The sequence below is a fragment of the Branchiostoma lanceolatum genome, chromosome 6, assembly GCF_035083965.1.
Source record: "Branchiostoma lanceolatum isolate klBraLanc5 chromosome 6, klBraLanc5.hap2, whole genome shotgun sequence".
Classification (NCBI taxonomy): Eukaryota; Metazoa; Chordata; class Leptocardii; order Amphioxiformes; family Branchiostomatidae; genus Branchiostoma; species Branchiostoma lanceolatum.
This window is the reverse complement of record NC_089727.1, coordinates 15692576-15710834: the sequence shown is the minus strand read 5'-3', so window position 1 is coordinate 15710834 and position 18259 is coordinate 15692576. Positions and strand designations below refer to the sequence as shown.

The 18259-nt window shown below is 40.6% G+C and overlaps 1 protein-coding gene across 3 annotated transcripts in view; it reads left to right on the top strand.

Annotated features, from left to right (window-relative positions):
• LOC136436815 (transcription initiation factor TFIID subunit 1-like) overlaps positions 1-18181 on the top strand; it is a 28773-nt gene extending 10592 nt beyond the window's left edge. For all 3 annotated transcript variants that reach the window (XM_066431161.1, XM_066431162.1, XM_066431160.1), the window contains 28 exons: positions 1440-1613; positions 2103-2293; positions 2976-3090; positions 3255-3396; positions 3793-3923; positions 4449-4529; positions 5009-5131; positions 5536-5706; positions 6085-6236; positions 6643-6766; positions 7045-7121; positions 7277-7382; positions 7562-7698; positions 7979-8038; positions 8414-8516; positions 9004-9212; positions 9915-10032; positions 10431-10622; positions 10777-10861; positions 11347-11537; positions 12400-12492; positions 13167-13319; positions 13713-13838; positions 14096-14303; positions 14682-14798; positions 15470-15559; positions 16127-16317; positions 16876-18181. In XM_066431161.1, coding sequence (XP_066287258.1) covers positions 1440-1613; positions 2103-2293; positions 2976-3090; positions 3255-3396; positions 3793-3923; positions 4449-4529; positions 5009-5131; positions 5536-5706; positions 6085-6236; positions 6643-6766; positions 7045-7121; positions 7277-7382; positions 7562-7698; positions 7979-8038; positions 8414-8516; positions 9004-9212; positions 9915-10032; positions 10431-10622; positions 10777-10861; positions 11347-11537; positions 12400-12492; positions 13167-13319; positions 13713-13838; positions 14096-14303; positions 14682-14798; positions 15470-15559; positions 16127-16317; positions 16876-17046 — 3831 coding nt within the window. In that variant the 3' untranslated portion in view covers positions 17047-18181. The remainder of the gene's footprint in view (positions 1-1439; positions 1614-2102; positions 2294-2975; positions 3091-3254; positions 3397-3792; positions 3924-4448; positions 4530-5008; positions 5132-5535; positions 5707-6084; positions 6237-6642; positions 6767-7044; positions 7122-7276; positions 7383-7561; positions 7699-7978; positions 8039-8413; positions 8517-9003; positions 9213-9914; positions 10033-10430; positions 10623-10776; positions 10862-11346; positions 11538-12399; positions 12493-13166; positions 13320-13712; positions 13839-14095; positions 14304-14681; positions 14799-15469; positions 15560-16126; positions 16318-16875) is intronic.
• Positions 18182-18259: the final 78 nt, after the last annotated feature.

Below are 18259 nucleotides of genomic sequence, written 5' to 3'. Positions count from 1 at the left end.
AATGGAACATAAACTATACGTTCAAACACTTTAGAGACAGCGCATAAAAGTGAAATAGGCCTGTAGTTTTCCTTCGCCTGCTTATCGCCTTTCTTATACACAGGGACGACATTAGAAAGTTTCCAAATAGACGGGAAACAGGCGTATTTCAATGAAACATTAAACAAGTGTGACAGTGGTTCAGATACTGAAAGCGCAATACTCTTCAAGAGTCTATTACTCAGGCCATCAGGACCGGTAGCCTTATTAATGTTAAGGTCTGATATTACTTTGTACACATCTACGGGACAACAAGTAATTGAGTTAAAATAGATAAGTCTGTTCTGAGTACAAAGTTGGGAAAAGAGGCGCCTTCGGTATTAAGGTTTGTTTGAGCTGCAAAGTAGCTATTAAGAATATCGGCTTTAGCCTTGTCTTCCGATATAACAGTGCCATTTTCAAGTAGAGAAGGTAAAACACGATCGGTCTTACCAAGGAAGATTTCCTTGGAGACGGACCACCATTTTTTGGGGTTAAGAGTTGGATTGGCAAGGTCGAGACAAAGGCTATCCCGATGATTTCTCTTTGCTTGTCTAATCAAATCTGTACACTGATTGCGGACTTGTTTATAGGCGCGAAACAAATTTGGAATATTAGTTCTTTTGTGTTTTCTGTACAGTCGCCTCTTTTTCCTAAGCAAGCACCTAATCTCACATGTCATCCAGGGCTTGTCTCTAGGACGAATGGTGACTACTTTACTAGGAATGACCAGCTTTATGACATTAGTGAGAGTTGCCATGAAAGCCTCGGCTGAGGCGTTCACGTCTGGAATGTGTTCCGATATCACGGAATTCCAGTCTACATCAAAAATCTTCGAGTTTAGTTCTTCATAGTCAACATTCGTAAAGTCAAAAACAGTTCGTTTATAGGCTTTGGCTCTGGGGATCTTGACAGACATTATACCATAAGTAAGAGAATGGTCGCAGTTAGCCAGGGGAGGGTAAGTACCATGGTCCACGAAAAGACCAGGTGAGTCAGTGATAATGAGATCAAGCACTGATGATGACGTATTAGTACTGCGAGTAGGTTCTGATATCAACTGGGTAAAGTTGTTATCAGACACGAATCTGCTTATTATACCAGCTGCATTATCTGAGCTGCCATTAAAATCACCGAGTAAGACAATTACACTTTGCTCGGAAGGTCCACTGGCCATAACGGTATCTACAGACCGTTGCAGGTGGTCTATGGATGCTGAGCGTTCCTCCACATTCTGGCCAGGTGGTCTATAGCATGCGCAAATATAAACATCCCAATTTCTTATTCTGACCTCGCACCAGATTGATTCGGAACCGTTGGCTGATTCTGAGGCAAGATTGGTCCACTCTCGTATATGAAGACAAAAGTAAGACGTTGCAGAAAATATTTGCAAGCAGCTGTAATGTATCTCCCCCCTGTAGATGAGAGAACAGGAGAGACAGGCCTCTGGAGGCGGGGAGGTGTTCTTCATGCGGACTCCCCAGGACCTGACGGGGATGGACGGGGAGATCCTCCTGGCAGAGTACAGCGAGGAGTACGGTCCTCTCGTCAGCCAGGTCGGCATGGCAACCAAGATCAAGAACTTCTACAAGAGGGTCAGTTGCAATTGCTATTTCACTTACTGTAACGTAACACTATCAGTTATCGTGCACTACCTGTTATCGTCCATGTCCATATGTTGAGGTGTATTTTGCCAAAGCCAGTTCTCATGAGCAATAAGTTTCATCCTTAGTCATGACTCTCCTTTATACAAAACAATGAATTAGGTTTACATCCAGCAACATAACAGAATAAACTTCTGAACCAGTAACAGCAACAGTTTCATGGAAGCGTGATGCATGACGTATTTCATATGTAATTCAACACCGCGTACTTGTTGCTGTGGATAGTGACAATTTTTTCATCAAACACTTTGAAGAGGAGGTTTTTGAGATGTTTTAAGGTTGCACTTGAAACAATTCTGTAGTACAATACAATAGTTACACAAGGCAGACGTATTTGCAGTGTCGCGAAAACGCAAAAAATAAAACTGCCGCAAAAGTTTCAAGATTTACAGTAGTTTGTTCTCTCTTTGAACTCCGCAGAAAGCCGGCCACACCGCAGGTCCCCCTAAGTTTCAGTACGGAGAGACGGTGTACGCTCACACCTCTCCGTTCCTGGGCCCCCTGCACCCCGGACAGGCCCTACAGGCCTTCGAGAACAACCTGTTCCGCGCACCCATCTACCAACACAAGATTCCTGAAACTGACTTCCTCGTCATTCGCACAAGAGTGCAGTAAGTGTTATACACCCTCGTTAAACCAGGACCCCATATCGCTCCACGTTACATCGGTCGCGAAAGGGGCCCTGGTAGAAAGACCCGTCACATATGGTTATGGCAGGTCGACGAGACTTGCTCATGAATAATTAATGAACTGACCTTATTTGGCACAAACGGCAGATATAGCTCATGAATAATTAATGAGCTAGCCGTAACACGTAACCTGATTGGTTGATAGCTTCCCAGCGTTCTTTGCGCGCTGGCTTCCGATGAGAGGAGGCAAAACCTCTGATTTGCTGAAGCTGTTTTGGTGGCGACGTCATCATAACCATATGTGATGGGTCTTTTTACCAGGGCCCCTTTCGCAACCGATGGTTTAAAGAGGGTGGTCTTATATTGCAACCTTGCATCAGTACTATTTTATCTTGTATACAAGAATTCTAAGCCGTTCCTTTGTGTCTTTACCTTTATTTTCCCCTTGTTTATATGTACCAGTCACCTGTCTTGTAACTAACGCTTGTACATGTACAAACTGCTAGTAATCTCGTTTGCACGAGGCTAAGCAAAAAGAAAGAAGAAAAAGAAAAGCCTATATATAGTTACATTAAATTTGACTGCAGATATACCTTTTTCTATCCACAAAGTATAAAATCAAAAAGTTAAGATGGATGTCATACTTTCTTTTCTTGTATTTCAGTTACTACATCCGTGAATTTCAAGGTCTGTTTTGTGTTGGACAAGAGTGTCCCCTGTATGAGGTGCCTGGTCCAAACTCCAAGAGAGCCAACAACCATGTTAGAGACTTCCTCCAGGTATGGTCCTGTACCTGTACCTACTACCTGTAGTATGAAGTCTTTCAGTTATGTAACTTTCTTTGTTACACGTGATTGTATGACTGTGTATAGATATATTCTTCTACAAGAAAGTATTCAACGGCCTTTGAGCAATGTGTATTAAATGTGATTTTTTTTGGTAGGTTTTCATCTATAGACTGTTCTGGAAGAGTAAGGACAAGCCGCGCAGAATCAAAATGGAGGACATCCGTAAGGCCTTCCCAACGCACTCTGAGAGCAGCATCCGCAAAAGGCTGAAACTGTGTGCCGACTTCAAAAGAACTGGTGAGGTTCTCAATCACTTATTGCCATCTAGTTCAAATTTTGGAATTATGGAATAATTATGGAACCAGCCATAAATGTCTGTGTCGAGTGTGTGCATACATTGAATATACTAATATAGTAGTGAAAGGGAAGTATGTAATTATGTAGCCATGTGTTTTAAAAAGAGAGAAGAAGTCACTAGAACTTAATAATACGGTAGCATATCAATATCGTTCTTAGTTTTGTATTAGAAGTTAACATTATTTTTACTACATGTACTTTGCTATCCCAATTACCCTTGTATGGCATTATGTGCATTTATCCCCATGGGAAATGAACATGCAATAAAGATCACGATCATTATGCAGTTTGGTTACTTGTGTGTAAAGACCAAAGTAAAGAATGTTGTGTATGTAGGGATGGACTCAAACTGGTGGGTACTGAAGCCAGAGTTTCGTCTGCCTTCTGAGGAAGAGATCAGAGCCATGGTGTCTCCTGAACAGTGCTGTGCTTACTACAGCATGCTGGAGGCGGAACAGAGGCTCAAGGTAATAATCAATTATCTTCACAGTTGTATACAGCAAAAATGCCCCCTGGCTGTTATTTAAAGCAATGCATGTTAAGCACATGATTAGATAAGCATGTTTATGAGTCAGACAATCTCTATGACGTTATGGAAAATATATTCAATCTGTCTACAAACATAGACAATTTTCTTATTAGATTTAAAAAAAATGTAGTTACATTACTATACAAATGTAGCTGAAAGAAGTCTGTAGAAAGTTTATCATAATTTGCGGTGTGCAATCATGATTGTGCAGTAATCCCTGTATACTGTAAATGCAGAAATGTTTGCGGTGGTTTTATGTTTGCGGTTTTCGCGGCGACCGTTTTACCGCAAACATTTTTCTCCAATACTGTAGCAGTAATGTGACTATAGCGCTGCCGCAAACTTAAAACCACTGCTAACACTCCATTTTCGCCTTAGCGTGAAATAAAAACCACGGGAACTTGAATGCATTTACAGTATTGTGTGAGGCTTACATGTGTGTTGTTTTATTTCCTGTCTACAGGATGCTGGGTATGGGGAAAAGTCCCTGTTTGCTCCAGAAGAGGATAATGAAGAGGAATTCCAAAGAAACATAGATGATGAGGTAAGGAATGAAATCTTCTTAAAGTTTTAGTGTCATTTTGAAATAATCTTTTATGTGACAACTACCTGTCATTTACCTTGGCAGCTCTTGTGAGGAAATACTTTTTAGGTTTTGAATAAATAGATTTCATATCTGATAAGAAGAAGAGTGCTTATGGATTTATATGATTTTTGGAATTTATCTAATGTTTATTTATTTATTGAGATTAACCACATTTGTGGAAGGATTAACTTATCTGTATCTGTATCTATATAGCCGGTATAACCGCCATTCGGCATAACACATCAGCTTAATACTAGTAGATGAATATGACCTCTCCAAGATGTCAACCCGGACCAGACTGTAAGGTTTGATCCACCCACACCGGGAAGGACCCCTACTCTTTTCAATAAGTGAGGTGGGTTCTTTTATGTGCCTGAGATGTGGCTCTCCTCAAACACGGGACCTCCATTTAACGTTGCTGCTATTCTTCCTGTCAGGTGCGCACGGCTCCGTGGAACACCACCCGAGCCTTCATCTCTGCCATGAAGGGGAAGTGTCTGCTGGCCGTGATGGGCGTGGCAGACCCGACAGGCTGTGGGGAGGGATTCTCTTACATCAAGGTGGGCAGGATGTATCTAAGTTAGGATTGATGGAAGGAATGAAGGAAGGAGTGAATGAAACCGAATTGCTGAGTAGATGGATTGATGTTGAATGGATTAATGAAGAATGTGAAGCAATCTGAAGGATTGAGCAAATGAAAGGAATGAACAAATGAATGAATGAACTGTAAAGAAAAGAGATGACATCTTAGTAGATTTGTATAAGTAGTGCTGCTTTTGATAGGTTCAATATTATCATCAGTAGATTTCAGCTTACATGCTTTGACATTTGAAAAGAAGTACAGGGTTAGAAGATGAACTTTGTGCCAAAATATGATTGATTGATCAATTGATTGATTCATTGGTTGATTGATTGATCAATCAACTGATTGATTGATTGATTGATTGATGACTGGTTCCCACAGGTTCCCAACAAGCCCCAGTCCTCCAAGGACGACAACTCGCCCCAGCCCGTGAAGAGAACGGTGACGGGAACAGACGCAGATCTTCGTAGACTGTCCCTGAAGAACGCCAAGCAGCTCCTCAGGAAGTTTGGGGTGTCTGAGGAAGAGATCAAGAAACTGTCAAGATGGGAAGTGAGTACAACATAGGGTCAAGAAATACCTGTCTTTAAGAGTTGGATTCCTATTTGCAATCTTCATAACCTGGTCTGTTAAATCTTTTCTAAAAACATACATATTTATTAGCAGCTTTTTTAATGCAAAACAAGTGCCTCGTAAGTCCTATGAGTAAGCAATAAAGACTACGCTGAAATTCGGAACGTTCTTTCTCTTCTTCAATGTGTAGCTTACATAAATGTTCCTTTTCTACAAATGTTACATTGCGAAAACATACGAGAGTTCTATTGACTCAAACTGCTAGTATACATGTATGTCTTCAGAATTGTCTGATATCAAATTATGGCCATAATCATGTGTTTTGCGAATTAAATGGAAACCTTCCCTTCCCCCCAGGTAATCGATGTTGTGAGAACCATGTCCACAGAACAGGCCAGGTCAGGGGAGGCGGGGATGAGTAAGTTCGCTCGCGGGACTCGTTTCTCCGTGGCAGAACACCAGGAGAAGTACAAGGAGGAGTGTCAGCGGATCTTCGACCTGCAGAACAAGTAGGCAAAACTTATGAGATTATGATGATTTTGTGAGCTACTTAAATCTATACTCCAAATGTCTTTTGATACATAGTACACATATTAACCAATAGGTCAGCCTGAAAGCAAAAGGGGTTCTGTTTGAATGTATATTTCCATATGTAACAGTAGACATGACATGTGTCAAGCCTAAAATAACTGTTTCAATCATGCTCTGGTTGACCCCAAATTTGTTCAGGCATTTTACGTCAAGCAAATTTAACACTTTATCTGCTAGGTACATATAGCCCCTTAATCTGGTACCAATATGTATCAAGTATGGCATTAGGTAGCAAGGATGAGGTTAAATGTTGGGGCTGGGAGTGGTTGTATTCCACTATTATAGTTTTTTCAATCTAAACTACTTTTTTTGCCTCTTTTACAGGGTCCTTTCCTCTGCTGAAGTCCTGTCCACGGATGAAGAGAGCAGCTCAGCAGATGACAGTGACTTTGAGGAGATGGGCAAGAACATTGAGAACATGCTGGCTAACAAGAAAACAAGCCAACAGGTAGTTCTTTACAACCAGCATCGAAGACTAAGAGACTAAAAACTTAAATCACAAAAGAGATAGTGAAAGAACATTTATATTTGATATTATCTAGAGGCATGTACATCATGTATTTGCCGTGCTGAAAGAATGTATAAATTTACTTCTGGGTTATTGTGATCTTGTAAGGATTTGGCTTTGTAAATGTAAAAAGTGATAGTTATCACCAAAGTTGTGCAGATTCTGTCTACTGCTATCTCTAACATTGTAAATGTAACGGCTGTGTATCCTTGCTTCAGATCACCCGTGAGAGAGAAGAGGCCGAGAGGAAGGAGCTACAGAGAATGATCATGGGGGAGGACACCAGCAAGGACAGGTCAGGAAAACATTTTCTTATGGTCAGAAAAATATGTGTCAGACCAAACTTTTCTAGGTATTTATAAACTGTGTTTTTGTCTGAGAATTAGTAACATTCTTTGTTATTCATTTTTAGATGTTTTTAACATTTGTATTCCTATCTTGTCCATACAGAGACAAAGATGACAAGAGAGAAAGCAAGCGGTCTTCATCAACAGGCACCCCCATCCCTGGAGCACGTGGGCAGGACGATGACTTAGAGAGTATTGGCTCATCCTTCGTAAGTTCTTTTATGTAAATGTAAAAATTCGACCAGAGAGTAGATGTAGTTTTTATTGCAAGAAATGTTTTCTGTACAAGAAACCGTGTCTCATGGTCAACTCTCTTTTGATTCAATATTTTCTTCATCAATAAGCCTTATAAACGTTGCGAGTTGTTGAGAAAGTATTTGTTTTCCAGACTGGTCGAAGACTGAAGATCTACAGGACCTTTAAGGATGAGGAAGGGAATGAGTACGTCAGAACTGAGACGGTCCGCAAACCTTCTGTCATCGACACTTATGTCCGCATCAGGACCACCAAAGATGAGAACTTCATGTAAGTATGGTTTGTCCTGTATCTGTGCCATCAAGAAATCATGTCTTTTTTCCTGGACTTTCTGTACATTGTGACCTAAAATAAAATAAACAAAACAAATCACACATTTGGAGAAAGTCTTTTAGAATCAAATGCAAGAAATGAAGAATATTGTTGACAGAAGTGTTCCAGAAAAGAAGATTACTCAAACTGTACACATACTAGCAATAGTAGTACCTGAGTCTTTTATCATTGGCACTGCCCCTAGTTAGTGTATTAATTTTTTACTTTTCCTTTTCAGTAAGAACTGGCTGGCCCAGGATGAACAACACAAGGAGGAGATGAGGAGAGAGAGAAGAAGGTTGGTGTTATATCTCTTCGTGTCAAGTAGAACAAATAGAAAAGTAAAGCTGTCATCCTCAAAGGTAAAGCAGCAATCCTACAGCTCGCATTTTTAGCCAAGCTCACCGGGTCACCCCTACACTTCTTGATAAGTGTGTTGGTTTTAGGTTTGACGCTAGAACAAATAAGAAGTACAAAATGTACATTGTTTTTTTTCCAGCAATTTGTAAACACTTAGTCTCTGTGAAGCTGTGGTTATTTTCCTAGTATCTTTATTCAATACTCAGGGTAGGTTTTTTTATTCAACCTTTTTGTAGCATACACATGTCTGAAGAAATTCATTATGTTAACACATATAAATGTATGAATAGATTCTTGTATCTTCCTTGAACAGAATCCAAGAGCAGCTAAGACGCATCAAAAGGAACCAGGAGAAGGAGAAGATGGCTCCACCTCCCAAGAAGAAGAAGAAGAAGCCTGACCAACCCCCACTCAAGGTACTAATCTAACGGGAAATAAAGTTCATCTGCCTGAGAATAAAGTTTAGTGGTACCGTATTTCTTTCAATAAAGGATGTACTTTTTTTACATTTCAACTTTCAAGTCGGCACTTCAGGTGGAAGCCAAAGTCCGGGTGTGCACTTTATTTAGATTTTTCTGTCAACTATCTCAGGTCGCGTGGAAGGGTTGGCAATGAGTCCTGAATCGGCGGTGCACACTTTATCTAGGGTGCACCCTTTATTGAAAGAAATACAGTAAGATGATGGGAGTAAGCACAGCTCAAAATCCCACCTGTACATGTATATGCAGGTTAGTGCATTGACAGTTCGAGTTGTGCAGGTATTTTGATGTCTTCCTGCAACTTAACTGCACAGTTACATGTACTGGGAATATACGTGCATGCGAAATTTTACATGCGAGAAAAAGTGTTTTGAGCCCTGAGTCATGTATGACTGGCAATGTTTGACTTGATTTTCCCCCGTAGTTGAAGTGCGGAGCCTGTGGACAGATTGGCCACATGAGGACCAATAAGGAGTGTCCCCTGTACGAGAGGAGCCACGCCCCTCCCTCCCATCCCGTTGCCATGACGGAGGAGGAAGAGGAGGAGGTGGAGAGATACACCATCAAGGAGGATGAGAACCTCATCAAGGTGGAGGGGACCAAACTCATCCTGGGCAAGTCACTCGTGGACCAGTAAGTACTATTCGTCAAACAAATAAGATATTTGTTTGGTCACTCATTTGTTCCTTCTTTCATGTATTTGTTCCGTCATCTAAGCATTCATTCATTATTTCCACCCATTATTCACTCTATTCATTAATAATTTCATTAGTAATTCTTTCTGGTCACTTACTCACTCACACATACATGTACACACACACATACACACTTCATCATTCGTTCATCCATTCATTTACTCATTCCTTATTTCAATCAATTTCGCACTTTCCATCATTTGCTCTTTTCCTTCACTCAGTCTGTCACTGACAAACTTGATTCATCCATCCAGCCATCCTTGAACTGAGGTGTCACAGTACGCTCGTTCTCATTTAAATGTACACATTTTGTAACTTCCGTTACCGTTTGAAGTAAGACGTTTCTGACATAAACTATAATTAAGATATGCCACATATAAGGTACGAAACTGTCATTATTAAAAGCCAGAAAAATTTTAAGTCGTCATGAAAATGACAGTTTGGCACCTTATATGCGGCAGATCCTAATGTCAGGAACGTCTTACTTCAAACGGTAATGGAAGTTACAAAATGTGTACATCTAAATGAGAAGGAGCGAGTACAGAACATGTTGCACATACTAATATCTTTATGGTTTACCCCAATGGTTTGTATGGAGCTTAAGGAATGTATATCTTATGTGTAAACTGTGCATCTACAGAGCTGCTGCAGTCCGCCGAGAGTCCCTGATTCTCAAGTTCCCCAAGGCCATGCAGCCAAAGAAAGATGAGAAGAAGAAGAGAAGGGTGGGGACCGTCACACATTGTGACTACCTCAAGGTGAGCAGCCCTGTACCACCTACTGTCTCGTAAAGTTTTGATTCAGGGTAACTTGTTGTATGTTTGTAAGAAGACAGTCACTGTAGATTAATGAATCCTCAAGGTGGGCAGGCACTTTATTGTAGCTTCTGTTTCCACAGGGCACATGTTTGGATATTGTGTTTCTTGAAACACAGACTATGTAGTGGGCACAATCAGTGTTGAAAATTTGTCAGTTCATTTAATCTTTTCATGTAGTCCTTACTGTTGCTATTTCCTGAAATCAAAATCTTTACATATGATATCACAATCATTTTACTTCAAGCAATGGTATTGGTAAGAACTGTATCCTGAGTTGGTAAAGGAGTTGTAATATTCTCTACCGCATAACTCAAAGTGTTGTTTTTTTTAAATTTCAGAGACCCAAGAAGTCGGCGAACCGGCGCCGTACGGATCCCGTGGTGACGCTATCGTCCATCCTGGAGAACTTCCTGAACGAGATGCGAGACTTGCCGAACACGTACCCCTTCCACCAACCCGTCAACCCTCGCATGGTCGTGGACTACTACAAGATTGTACACAGGCCTATGGACCTCCAAACTATGAGAGAGGTCAGTTAGTTACACAGTAGTATACCTGGTACTGCTGTACTTCCCATGTGGATTGCTAGGGGGTGCACATGTACAAAGAAAGTATGTCATGAGGCGTAATGTTGAGTTGTGGTTTTGCAGCTGTACTGATTCTAATGTCTGTTTTGTCCGACAGAAACTGCGGCAGCGGAATTACCACTCCCGCCTGGACTTTGTGGAAGACGTTAAACTGATTGTTCACAACAGCACCCTGTACAATGGTGAGTCCTTCATTCCATCCTCCTCAGAAATACAAGACTTCATTAATATAATGTATGATTGATATAATGTACAATGCATAATTGTCACCTGAAATACCAGAGCCTAGCAGATTCTAGCCTTTTCAAGATTTTGGATAGTTCAGAAAGATCATTGCTGTACAATTTTGTGGCACTATCCGGATGCAAAGAGCCTTCTGCATGTGTTAACTTGTGTTAAGTTTAGTGTACATTTTGTGGCACTATCAATATGCAAAGAGCCCACTATCCAGGTGTAAAGATTGCAAAAAGATTGCTTCACGTGTTAACCAGTTAAAACTTTCAGTCTACATTCTTGTTGCACTGTCCAGGTGCAAAGAGCCAAAGAGCATGTGTTAACCTGTGTTAAGTTTTTAATGTACATTTTAAGGCACTATTCAGGTTTGGAGGGCCCACTGCATGTGTTAACTGATGGTAAGTTTTGATGTACATGTTTCTGGCACACCCAGGTGCAAAGAGCCCGCTGACCCAGATCGCGGCGGACATGCTGGGCGTGTGCGAGAAGCGAGTGGCGGAGAAGGAGGACAAGATCACCCGTCTGGAGAAGGCCATCAACCCGCTGCTGGACGATGACGACCAGGTGGCCTTCTCCTTCATCCTGGAGAACATCATCACACAGAAGATGATGAACGTGCCAAACGTAAGGCTTCCTGTGTGTTTTATTGTCTTTTTGGTAAGGCTACACCAAGTAATTTTGATGGATGACGTCCGCGCGCGCATTGATTTTGGTCTGTTCCCAGAAAAAAAACAAGAAATTCCGCTTCCTGTAACTATGACCAAAGAGTTACGACAGTGGCGCAAATCATAAGATTGTGCCTTTTTGATATACTATGTTTCTGCAGGCCTGCAAAATCAATGGGATATGGAAAGAAACAGGACAGGACAACAACTGCTGTTCAACTTCAACTGATTTATTCAAATTATTGCTGTTTTCATGATGAATAAAAGAATTTTTAGTTGTTACACTGTGTTCAATTTGTGTCCAAACATGTGTCGTCGACTATTATATTTCAAATCTAGGCATCTTGTTTTTTTCGGCCCTTCTTGTGTTTTTTTCGCGCTCTCGCATTAGATTTAACGTCTCCAAAGGACGTCATCCATACAAATTACTTGGTTTAGCCTAACACAAAAGAAATAGTCATGCCGTCAAATACCTAAGATATCAACCCAGGAGTGACGTGCTTAAAGATTTTTTTTCCCCAGAACTATCATAGAGTGGAAGTCGTTACCACCAAGTATTGAAGGGGCATTCTCATCTAGATGTGCAAAGGTTAGGTGTGACAGGTTGTTCAGTGAAATATAACCAGCTGCTGCTTCACCAAGTCCCACATGCCTTTTTTCATAGGAGGAGCAAAGAAGAAGGACATGGTGTTATCAACAGTTTATGTTTGTAAAAAGTTGTGAAGCTAATACGATGAACAAAACACACAGGAAAATGAAACGAAAGACAAACTCAAAATACAATGAAATTCAAAAATGTTTCGAAATGCTATTTTCTCCAGTCTTGGCCCTTCCATCAGCCAGTCAACAAGAAGTTTGTACCTGACTACTTCAAGGTCATCTCACAACCCATGGACCTGGAGACACTCAAAAAGGTAACCGAAGATAGAAGAAAAAAATTAAGGACATGGAAAAAACCTGTTAACATATGGATATGGTTTTAGATTGCTCTAACTTGACTTGATAATTTGTTTGAGAATCTGTATTCTTAGGTTTACGTGAAGTTTTTGCACTGTCTTTTTGTAAGTCAGATGGCAAACAGATGAGTAGAATCGTTGTAAAGAATGATTGTAAAATGTCATATTTCTTCACTGACGCCTCTTTCAATGCTGAAGAATGTGCAGTGTAATAGTGAGAATGACTTAATATTCATCTGTGAGACTTAGACTAACGATAACTCCAAATCTCCCAACAAAAGTACATGTGTGCCATTGTCTGTTGGCATTCAGCTGGCATTCTGAGAGACTTAAAAGATCTTTTCTGTACCAAGCGACGCTGCTGCATAACAAATCTCTTTAAGCCTTAATGTCGAATACCTCCATATAGATTACAAGCACTCGTATTATCTATGTATTTTAATGACTTAAACAGTACATATTTTAGCACTTGTAATTGTATTGCTGAGCTATGCGATTCTTAATAAGTCGTTCCTCTTGAAAATTATGAATATTTTATATCAATTTTGTGTAAATAAGCTGTAATTCAGACTGTTGTCTTGACTGTCTGCAAAATGCCAATAAAGATCTTTTGACTTTGTTTCCGCACGTAGAGCGTCCAGTCGCACAAGTACCGTAACCGTGATGCGTTCATGAAGGACGTGGAACTGATCCACAGGAACAGCGTGAAGTACAACGGTGCAGACAGCCCCTTCACAGGCACCGCCGAGGAGGTCGTCAGGTCATGTAAGGAGACTCTCGATGAGGTAAAACTTTTACATTGCTCTTTTATTTTTACCATCACCTACTATGACTGAACTGTTGTTAAGATGTTTGTGAATGAATGTCTGTTCTGATGTGTGATATGAGATATTTGGTTTGAATGCTTCATGTTGTAATATAGTTTGTGATGTACCTGTAATTTATCTCATAACGAATCAGATTTAGTGTGGACAGTAGTGTCATTTTTCTTTATGTTATACTGCAAGAATATTCCTTCAGGGTCTTTGTGAATCCATCTACTATAACACTCAATCTGTGAGTCTTTTCTACCAGTTCTTTGCTTTTCCAACAAAACACTTATTTCATCATTCTAAGCAATGATAAAGGTAAAGGGAGAGCAAGAGTTGAAAAAGTCATTCTTCTGTTTGTTTGTCCAGTACGACGAGCACCTGACCCAGCTGGAGAACGACATCAGCCACGCCCAGGAGGCCGCCATCGCCGCCGCCATGCAGGACGAGGACCAAGATGGCAGCAACCTGCCTTCCAACCCCAACAGTCCACAGGTAACTCTTAAAAACATTGTTATACATGTGTACAGTGAGATAAACAGTCGTACATGACTTTGTGTTTGAATGACTAAAAAGCTATCCCACCTGACAATTTTCTAGCCTGACTAAATCACGCTTCTGGCTGCCCGTCTAGTGGTCACCATTCTGCCTGACTGTGTGAATATTTCAGGTACATGCAGAATCTGTATGATATACTGTAAGGTTAAAGATACAGTAGAGGTATCATATGATGTTTCCCATCTATTCTCCAGCCTGGTGATGTAGATATGGAGGACGACAGTCTGTTGGACAACACCACCACGGCCCACGATGAGAGCTGGGAGAGTGCCACGACCATGGAGCCTCAGGCGGGGCCGTCCAGGGAGACGGTCGGAGACGCCGACTTCATCGACGTGGTGGGAGACGAGGAGGCCATGGAGATGGACCGGTCCAAGCGTATGAGAGGGGAGGGGGATATAGGTAGGACACAGATGTTATACTTTGTATGAGATGTACCACTACAACACATCATTTGAAGCTGGTGTGTTACACCGAAGGGCAGTTATACCAGTCCAACTAAATGGACACAGATACCGCATTAGATCATTCATTATAGTTTTGCTATGTTCTTACTTTTAAACTGTTCATTTTCAATTCTTATATTTTGTGGCCATCTTTAAACTGCTCTCTGCATGGGTTGCTATTCTCTATTGAATAGTGTTAAGTAGCTGTTAGGGCAGCTATCTTTATGAATAGAATCTATCGGTAACTACAAAAGGATTTTGCCCTCCTTTTTTCTATATACTACATACAGCAAAGCAGACAGATCTGTACATGATGTTTAATTCTGTTCTGCAGGTAAACAGGAGGACACGTTGATGGAGGATCTGCTGGTGTCGGAGAGTGAGAGTGATGCGGAGAGCGACCTTCCTTACACCAGACAGGACAGCGATCTCTCCGACTACTACGACCAAGGTGGGATATCTATTATGATAGTCTGTGTCATTTTGTAGTGATGAGCTGAAGATGAAGTATCAATCAATGGCATGAAGCCTAGAGCAGCCATGGTTAGGAGAAGGAACACCTCATCACCCTAAAACCTAACCTAGAAGCATATAGGAGAAGTCTGGCCTACTCTGGCTCAGTAGCATGGAATAAAACACAACCACACATTAGGGCGGCTTCGTCCATCCATGTCTTCAAATACCTATTGGATCATACATAATTAGCCCTTGAGTGCAACTATGGACTGGATAATGGATTAATGACTTAATTATGTACTATGATGTACTCGTGTATTTATTTATTTAATTATTTATTCAACTATTTATTTTGATGTATTTTCTATGATTGTATTGAGATCGGTTACGTTAAGTTTACGTTAAGTTTATTTTTGTACCGTGACTCCTGCCCCTCCGTTTCACTTCGACCTTGTCGAAAAGCGGCCATATCATGGCCGAAGAAGCACTCGAAGTAAAATAAAGGCTTTGACTTGACTTGACTTGAAAGTCATCTTACAATTGAGACATTGCTGCATTTCCTTACGTCATATGATATACATGTATATGTAAAAAATACAAATTTAAGAACGTCTATTCTACTTGCTATGGTTTATAAAAAAGTTACATTTCTGCCCTTCCCCCCAGGAGACAATGGTAGCAGCCGCCCTGTGTCTGCTGCCTTTGAGAGTTACCAGAACGAGGACTCCAACTTCGACTACAGCTATGATGTGGAAGGTTAGCAACACTCTTTACATCTTACTTACTTAAATCTAACTTCATTTCTGCTAAATTCTTAGTGTTCAGACAGTTCTACCTACATTGTTGTAATTGATGACTGAAAATGAAATGCTCGAATGAACAGACACGGACCATATGCAAACTTTCATTTTGTTATGTGTTTTTATAATACCGTATCTGTGTAAGGATATACTGTAAATGCATTTAAGTTCGTGTGGTTGTTATTTCGCGTTAAAAGGAAAAATTGAGTGTTCGCTGTGGTTTTAAGTTTGCGTCAATGCTATAGTCACATACTGCTACAGTATTGGACACAAACGTTCGCTAAGGTTTTATGTTCGCGGTGAAACGGTCACCGCGAAAACTGCGAACATAAAACCACCACGAACATTTCTGCATTTACAGTATGTTAATGGGTTTAAAAGGACTTCAATCATCTTATTGATCTGTATCTTTGTTTTATTTGGATTTGAAAAGCAGCCAGCTGATTTGAGATTTTCCTGAATAAATAAAGGCTCAAACAAACAAATTTCTCTGTGTGAACTGACAAAATTGATTCCTCTTCAGACGAAGACAGCCGTCTCCCCGACGAGGACTCCAACCTCCCCACGGACCTGAACTTGTCGGAGGATGACGATGAGGAAGACTCTCGCTACGCGGACGACAACGCCCAGTTCCCCGACATCAGCAACCAGTACTTCCAGCAGCAGCCCGCCGCACAGCGATCCCTCCAGTTCAGCGACCAGTTCTTCGAGGAGGTTTGTTTGTTTGTTTATTTGCACATAAGAAAAACAAGTGCATTTTTGCTGGAAACATTGAATATAAACATGCAGGGAAAACCTAAAACCTCCAAGGTTTTTTGAGGGTTTTCCGCTAACTGCAATTGATAACTTTCTGTGATAGATTTGTAATAGTAAGTTTGTTTGTTTGAACCTTTGTTTATTCATGAAAAACTCAAATTGGCCAGCAGGCCGCTTTTCATTGAGGTCATGAGGGAAGGGGTAAGGCTCGGGCAAAATATATAACAAGGATACAGTTTACGTGATTTAAGGTCCTAATAAATCTATACACATATTATTACACATACATGGTACAAAATACATAACAGTGAGAGCTGGTATTTGGTTCGTGTCCGTTCGTTTTAGTCTTTTCTGATTTCTGTTACTTAAACATAGTTTAAGAGTCTCGCAAAGGAAGCCAGTGTTGTAGCTACATGCGTGTGTCTGGTGGTAGACCATTCCAGACATTGGGTCCACAGTAGCCTATGGATCTTGAGTTTTTGGGACGACCAGTTGATTGCTTGTTCTTTGTACCAGGTGAACCAGGCGGCGGCCGGAGGGGATTCCCTACAGCCCACGGAGGGGCTGGACACCAGGGACCTGGTCGCTCAGGCCATGGCTGAGATTGACAACAAGGAAAGTGATGGAGAAGACTTTGTGTCAGTAGGAGGAGACCTTAGCGAGGAGAGCTCAGACCCGGATGTGTAAAAAAAGTACAAGGGTTATCATATACAGTAGTACTACAAAATACCTGCTTGTCATTCTGTTCATATTAGAGAAGTGTACATCATCTGTTATAATAGGTTTATTGCAAATTCATGCTCGTAGGCTAGGTGCAAGTTGACAACAATTAATGATGCACAAACATCAAGTGAAACATAAGGTATATGTGTGATTTTGTTGTCAAGTAGTGAGAGATCATATGTGGGAAGCAAGATTTAGCAACTGTTAACCATTGAAATGTTATTTTCACATGAAGAGAAGTAGTGTTGGCATGAATGTTCATCTGAGTTGGTAAAATAGTGTTGTCCAGGTAGTTGCACCATGGTACTGTGATGTTAAAGCTTATACAGTATTAGTATGCAAACTGTCAAAAATGCCTTTTGCATAGAAAGCAAAAATTAAGATGTGGATTTTCCTTCGATGCCAACTGTAAAGCTTGTAAAAAAGAAGCAACAAAAAGAACTGCTTGTAAAGCTTGTATAAAAAATAATTAGCACCAGATGGAACTGAAATAAGGTACATGTTTCTGATGGAAAATGTCTCAAGCACTGAGGAAGGCATAAGACTGTAGATGTAGATACACATGTACATGCTTTTGCCACAATGTATGTTGTAAATATGATAGTAAAGTCTTTCCAACTGGTGTATATTGTTGTTTCAGTTAGAAGACTAGCCTCCCAGAAGCTGTTGGAAAATGAAATTGAAATTGATGAGGAAATGCTACCATAGCCTTCTTTCCTAAGATTACTTTCATGCTTTGAAAAACTTGTCAATGCGTTATTTGGGAGGGGAAGATGGTCAACTGATATGATTTATTCAAATGAGGACGTAATTTGAATAATCGATGAGAAACATTTATAATACGTCAGTTGTTAAGTCATCATTTGGCGAAGGTAGGAGGTTGTTGAACTCTAGTTCCTTATGACCTCCTTGGAGGTGGCCTACAAAAACCAAGTACATTGTACAAATACAACTAATAAGCCATAAGAAAAAATTATAGGCAAAAAAAAGCCAGACTCGTAGAGCCTGCTAAGGAGGCTACTTCTCCCTCGCAATTTGTTGGATGTAGTTTCCGGTTTAAAAAATGATTAAATGGACATTTCGGGGTTACCCATCATTACTTTTATGGTCTTGACTCGTGATTATAGTGTTAAAGCTCAGTTACCTGTAATTAGATGTGTTGTGGAAGGAGCTTTTG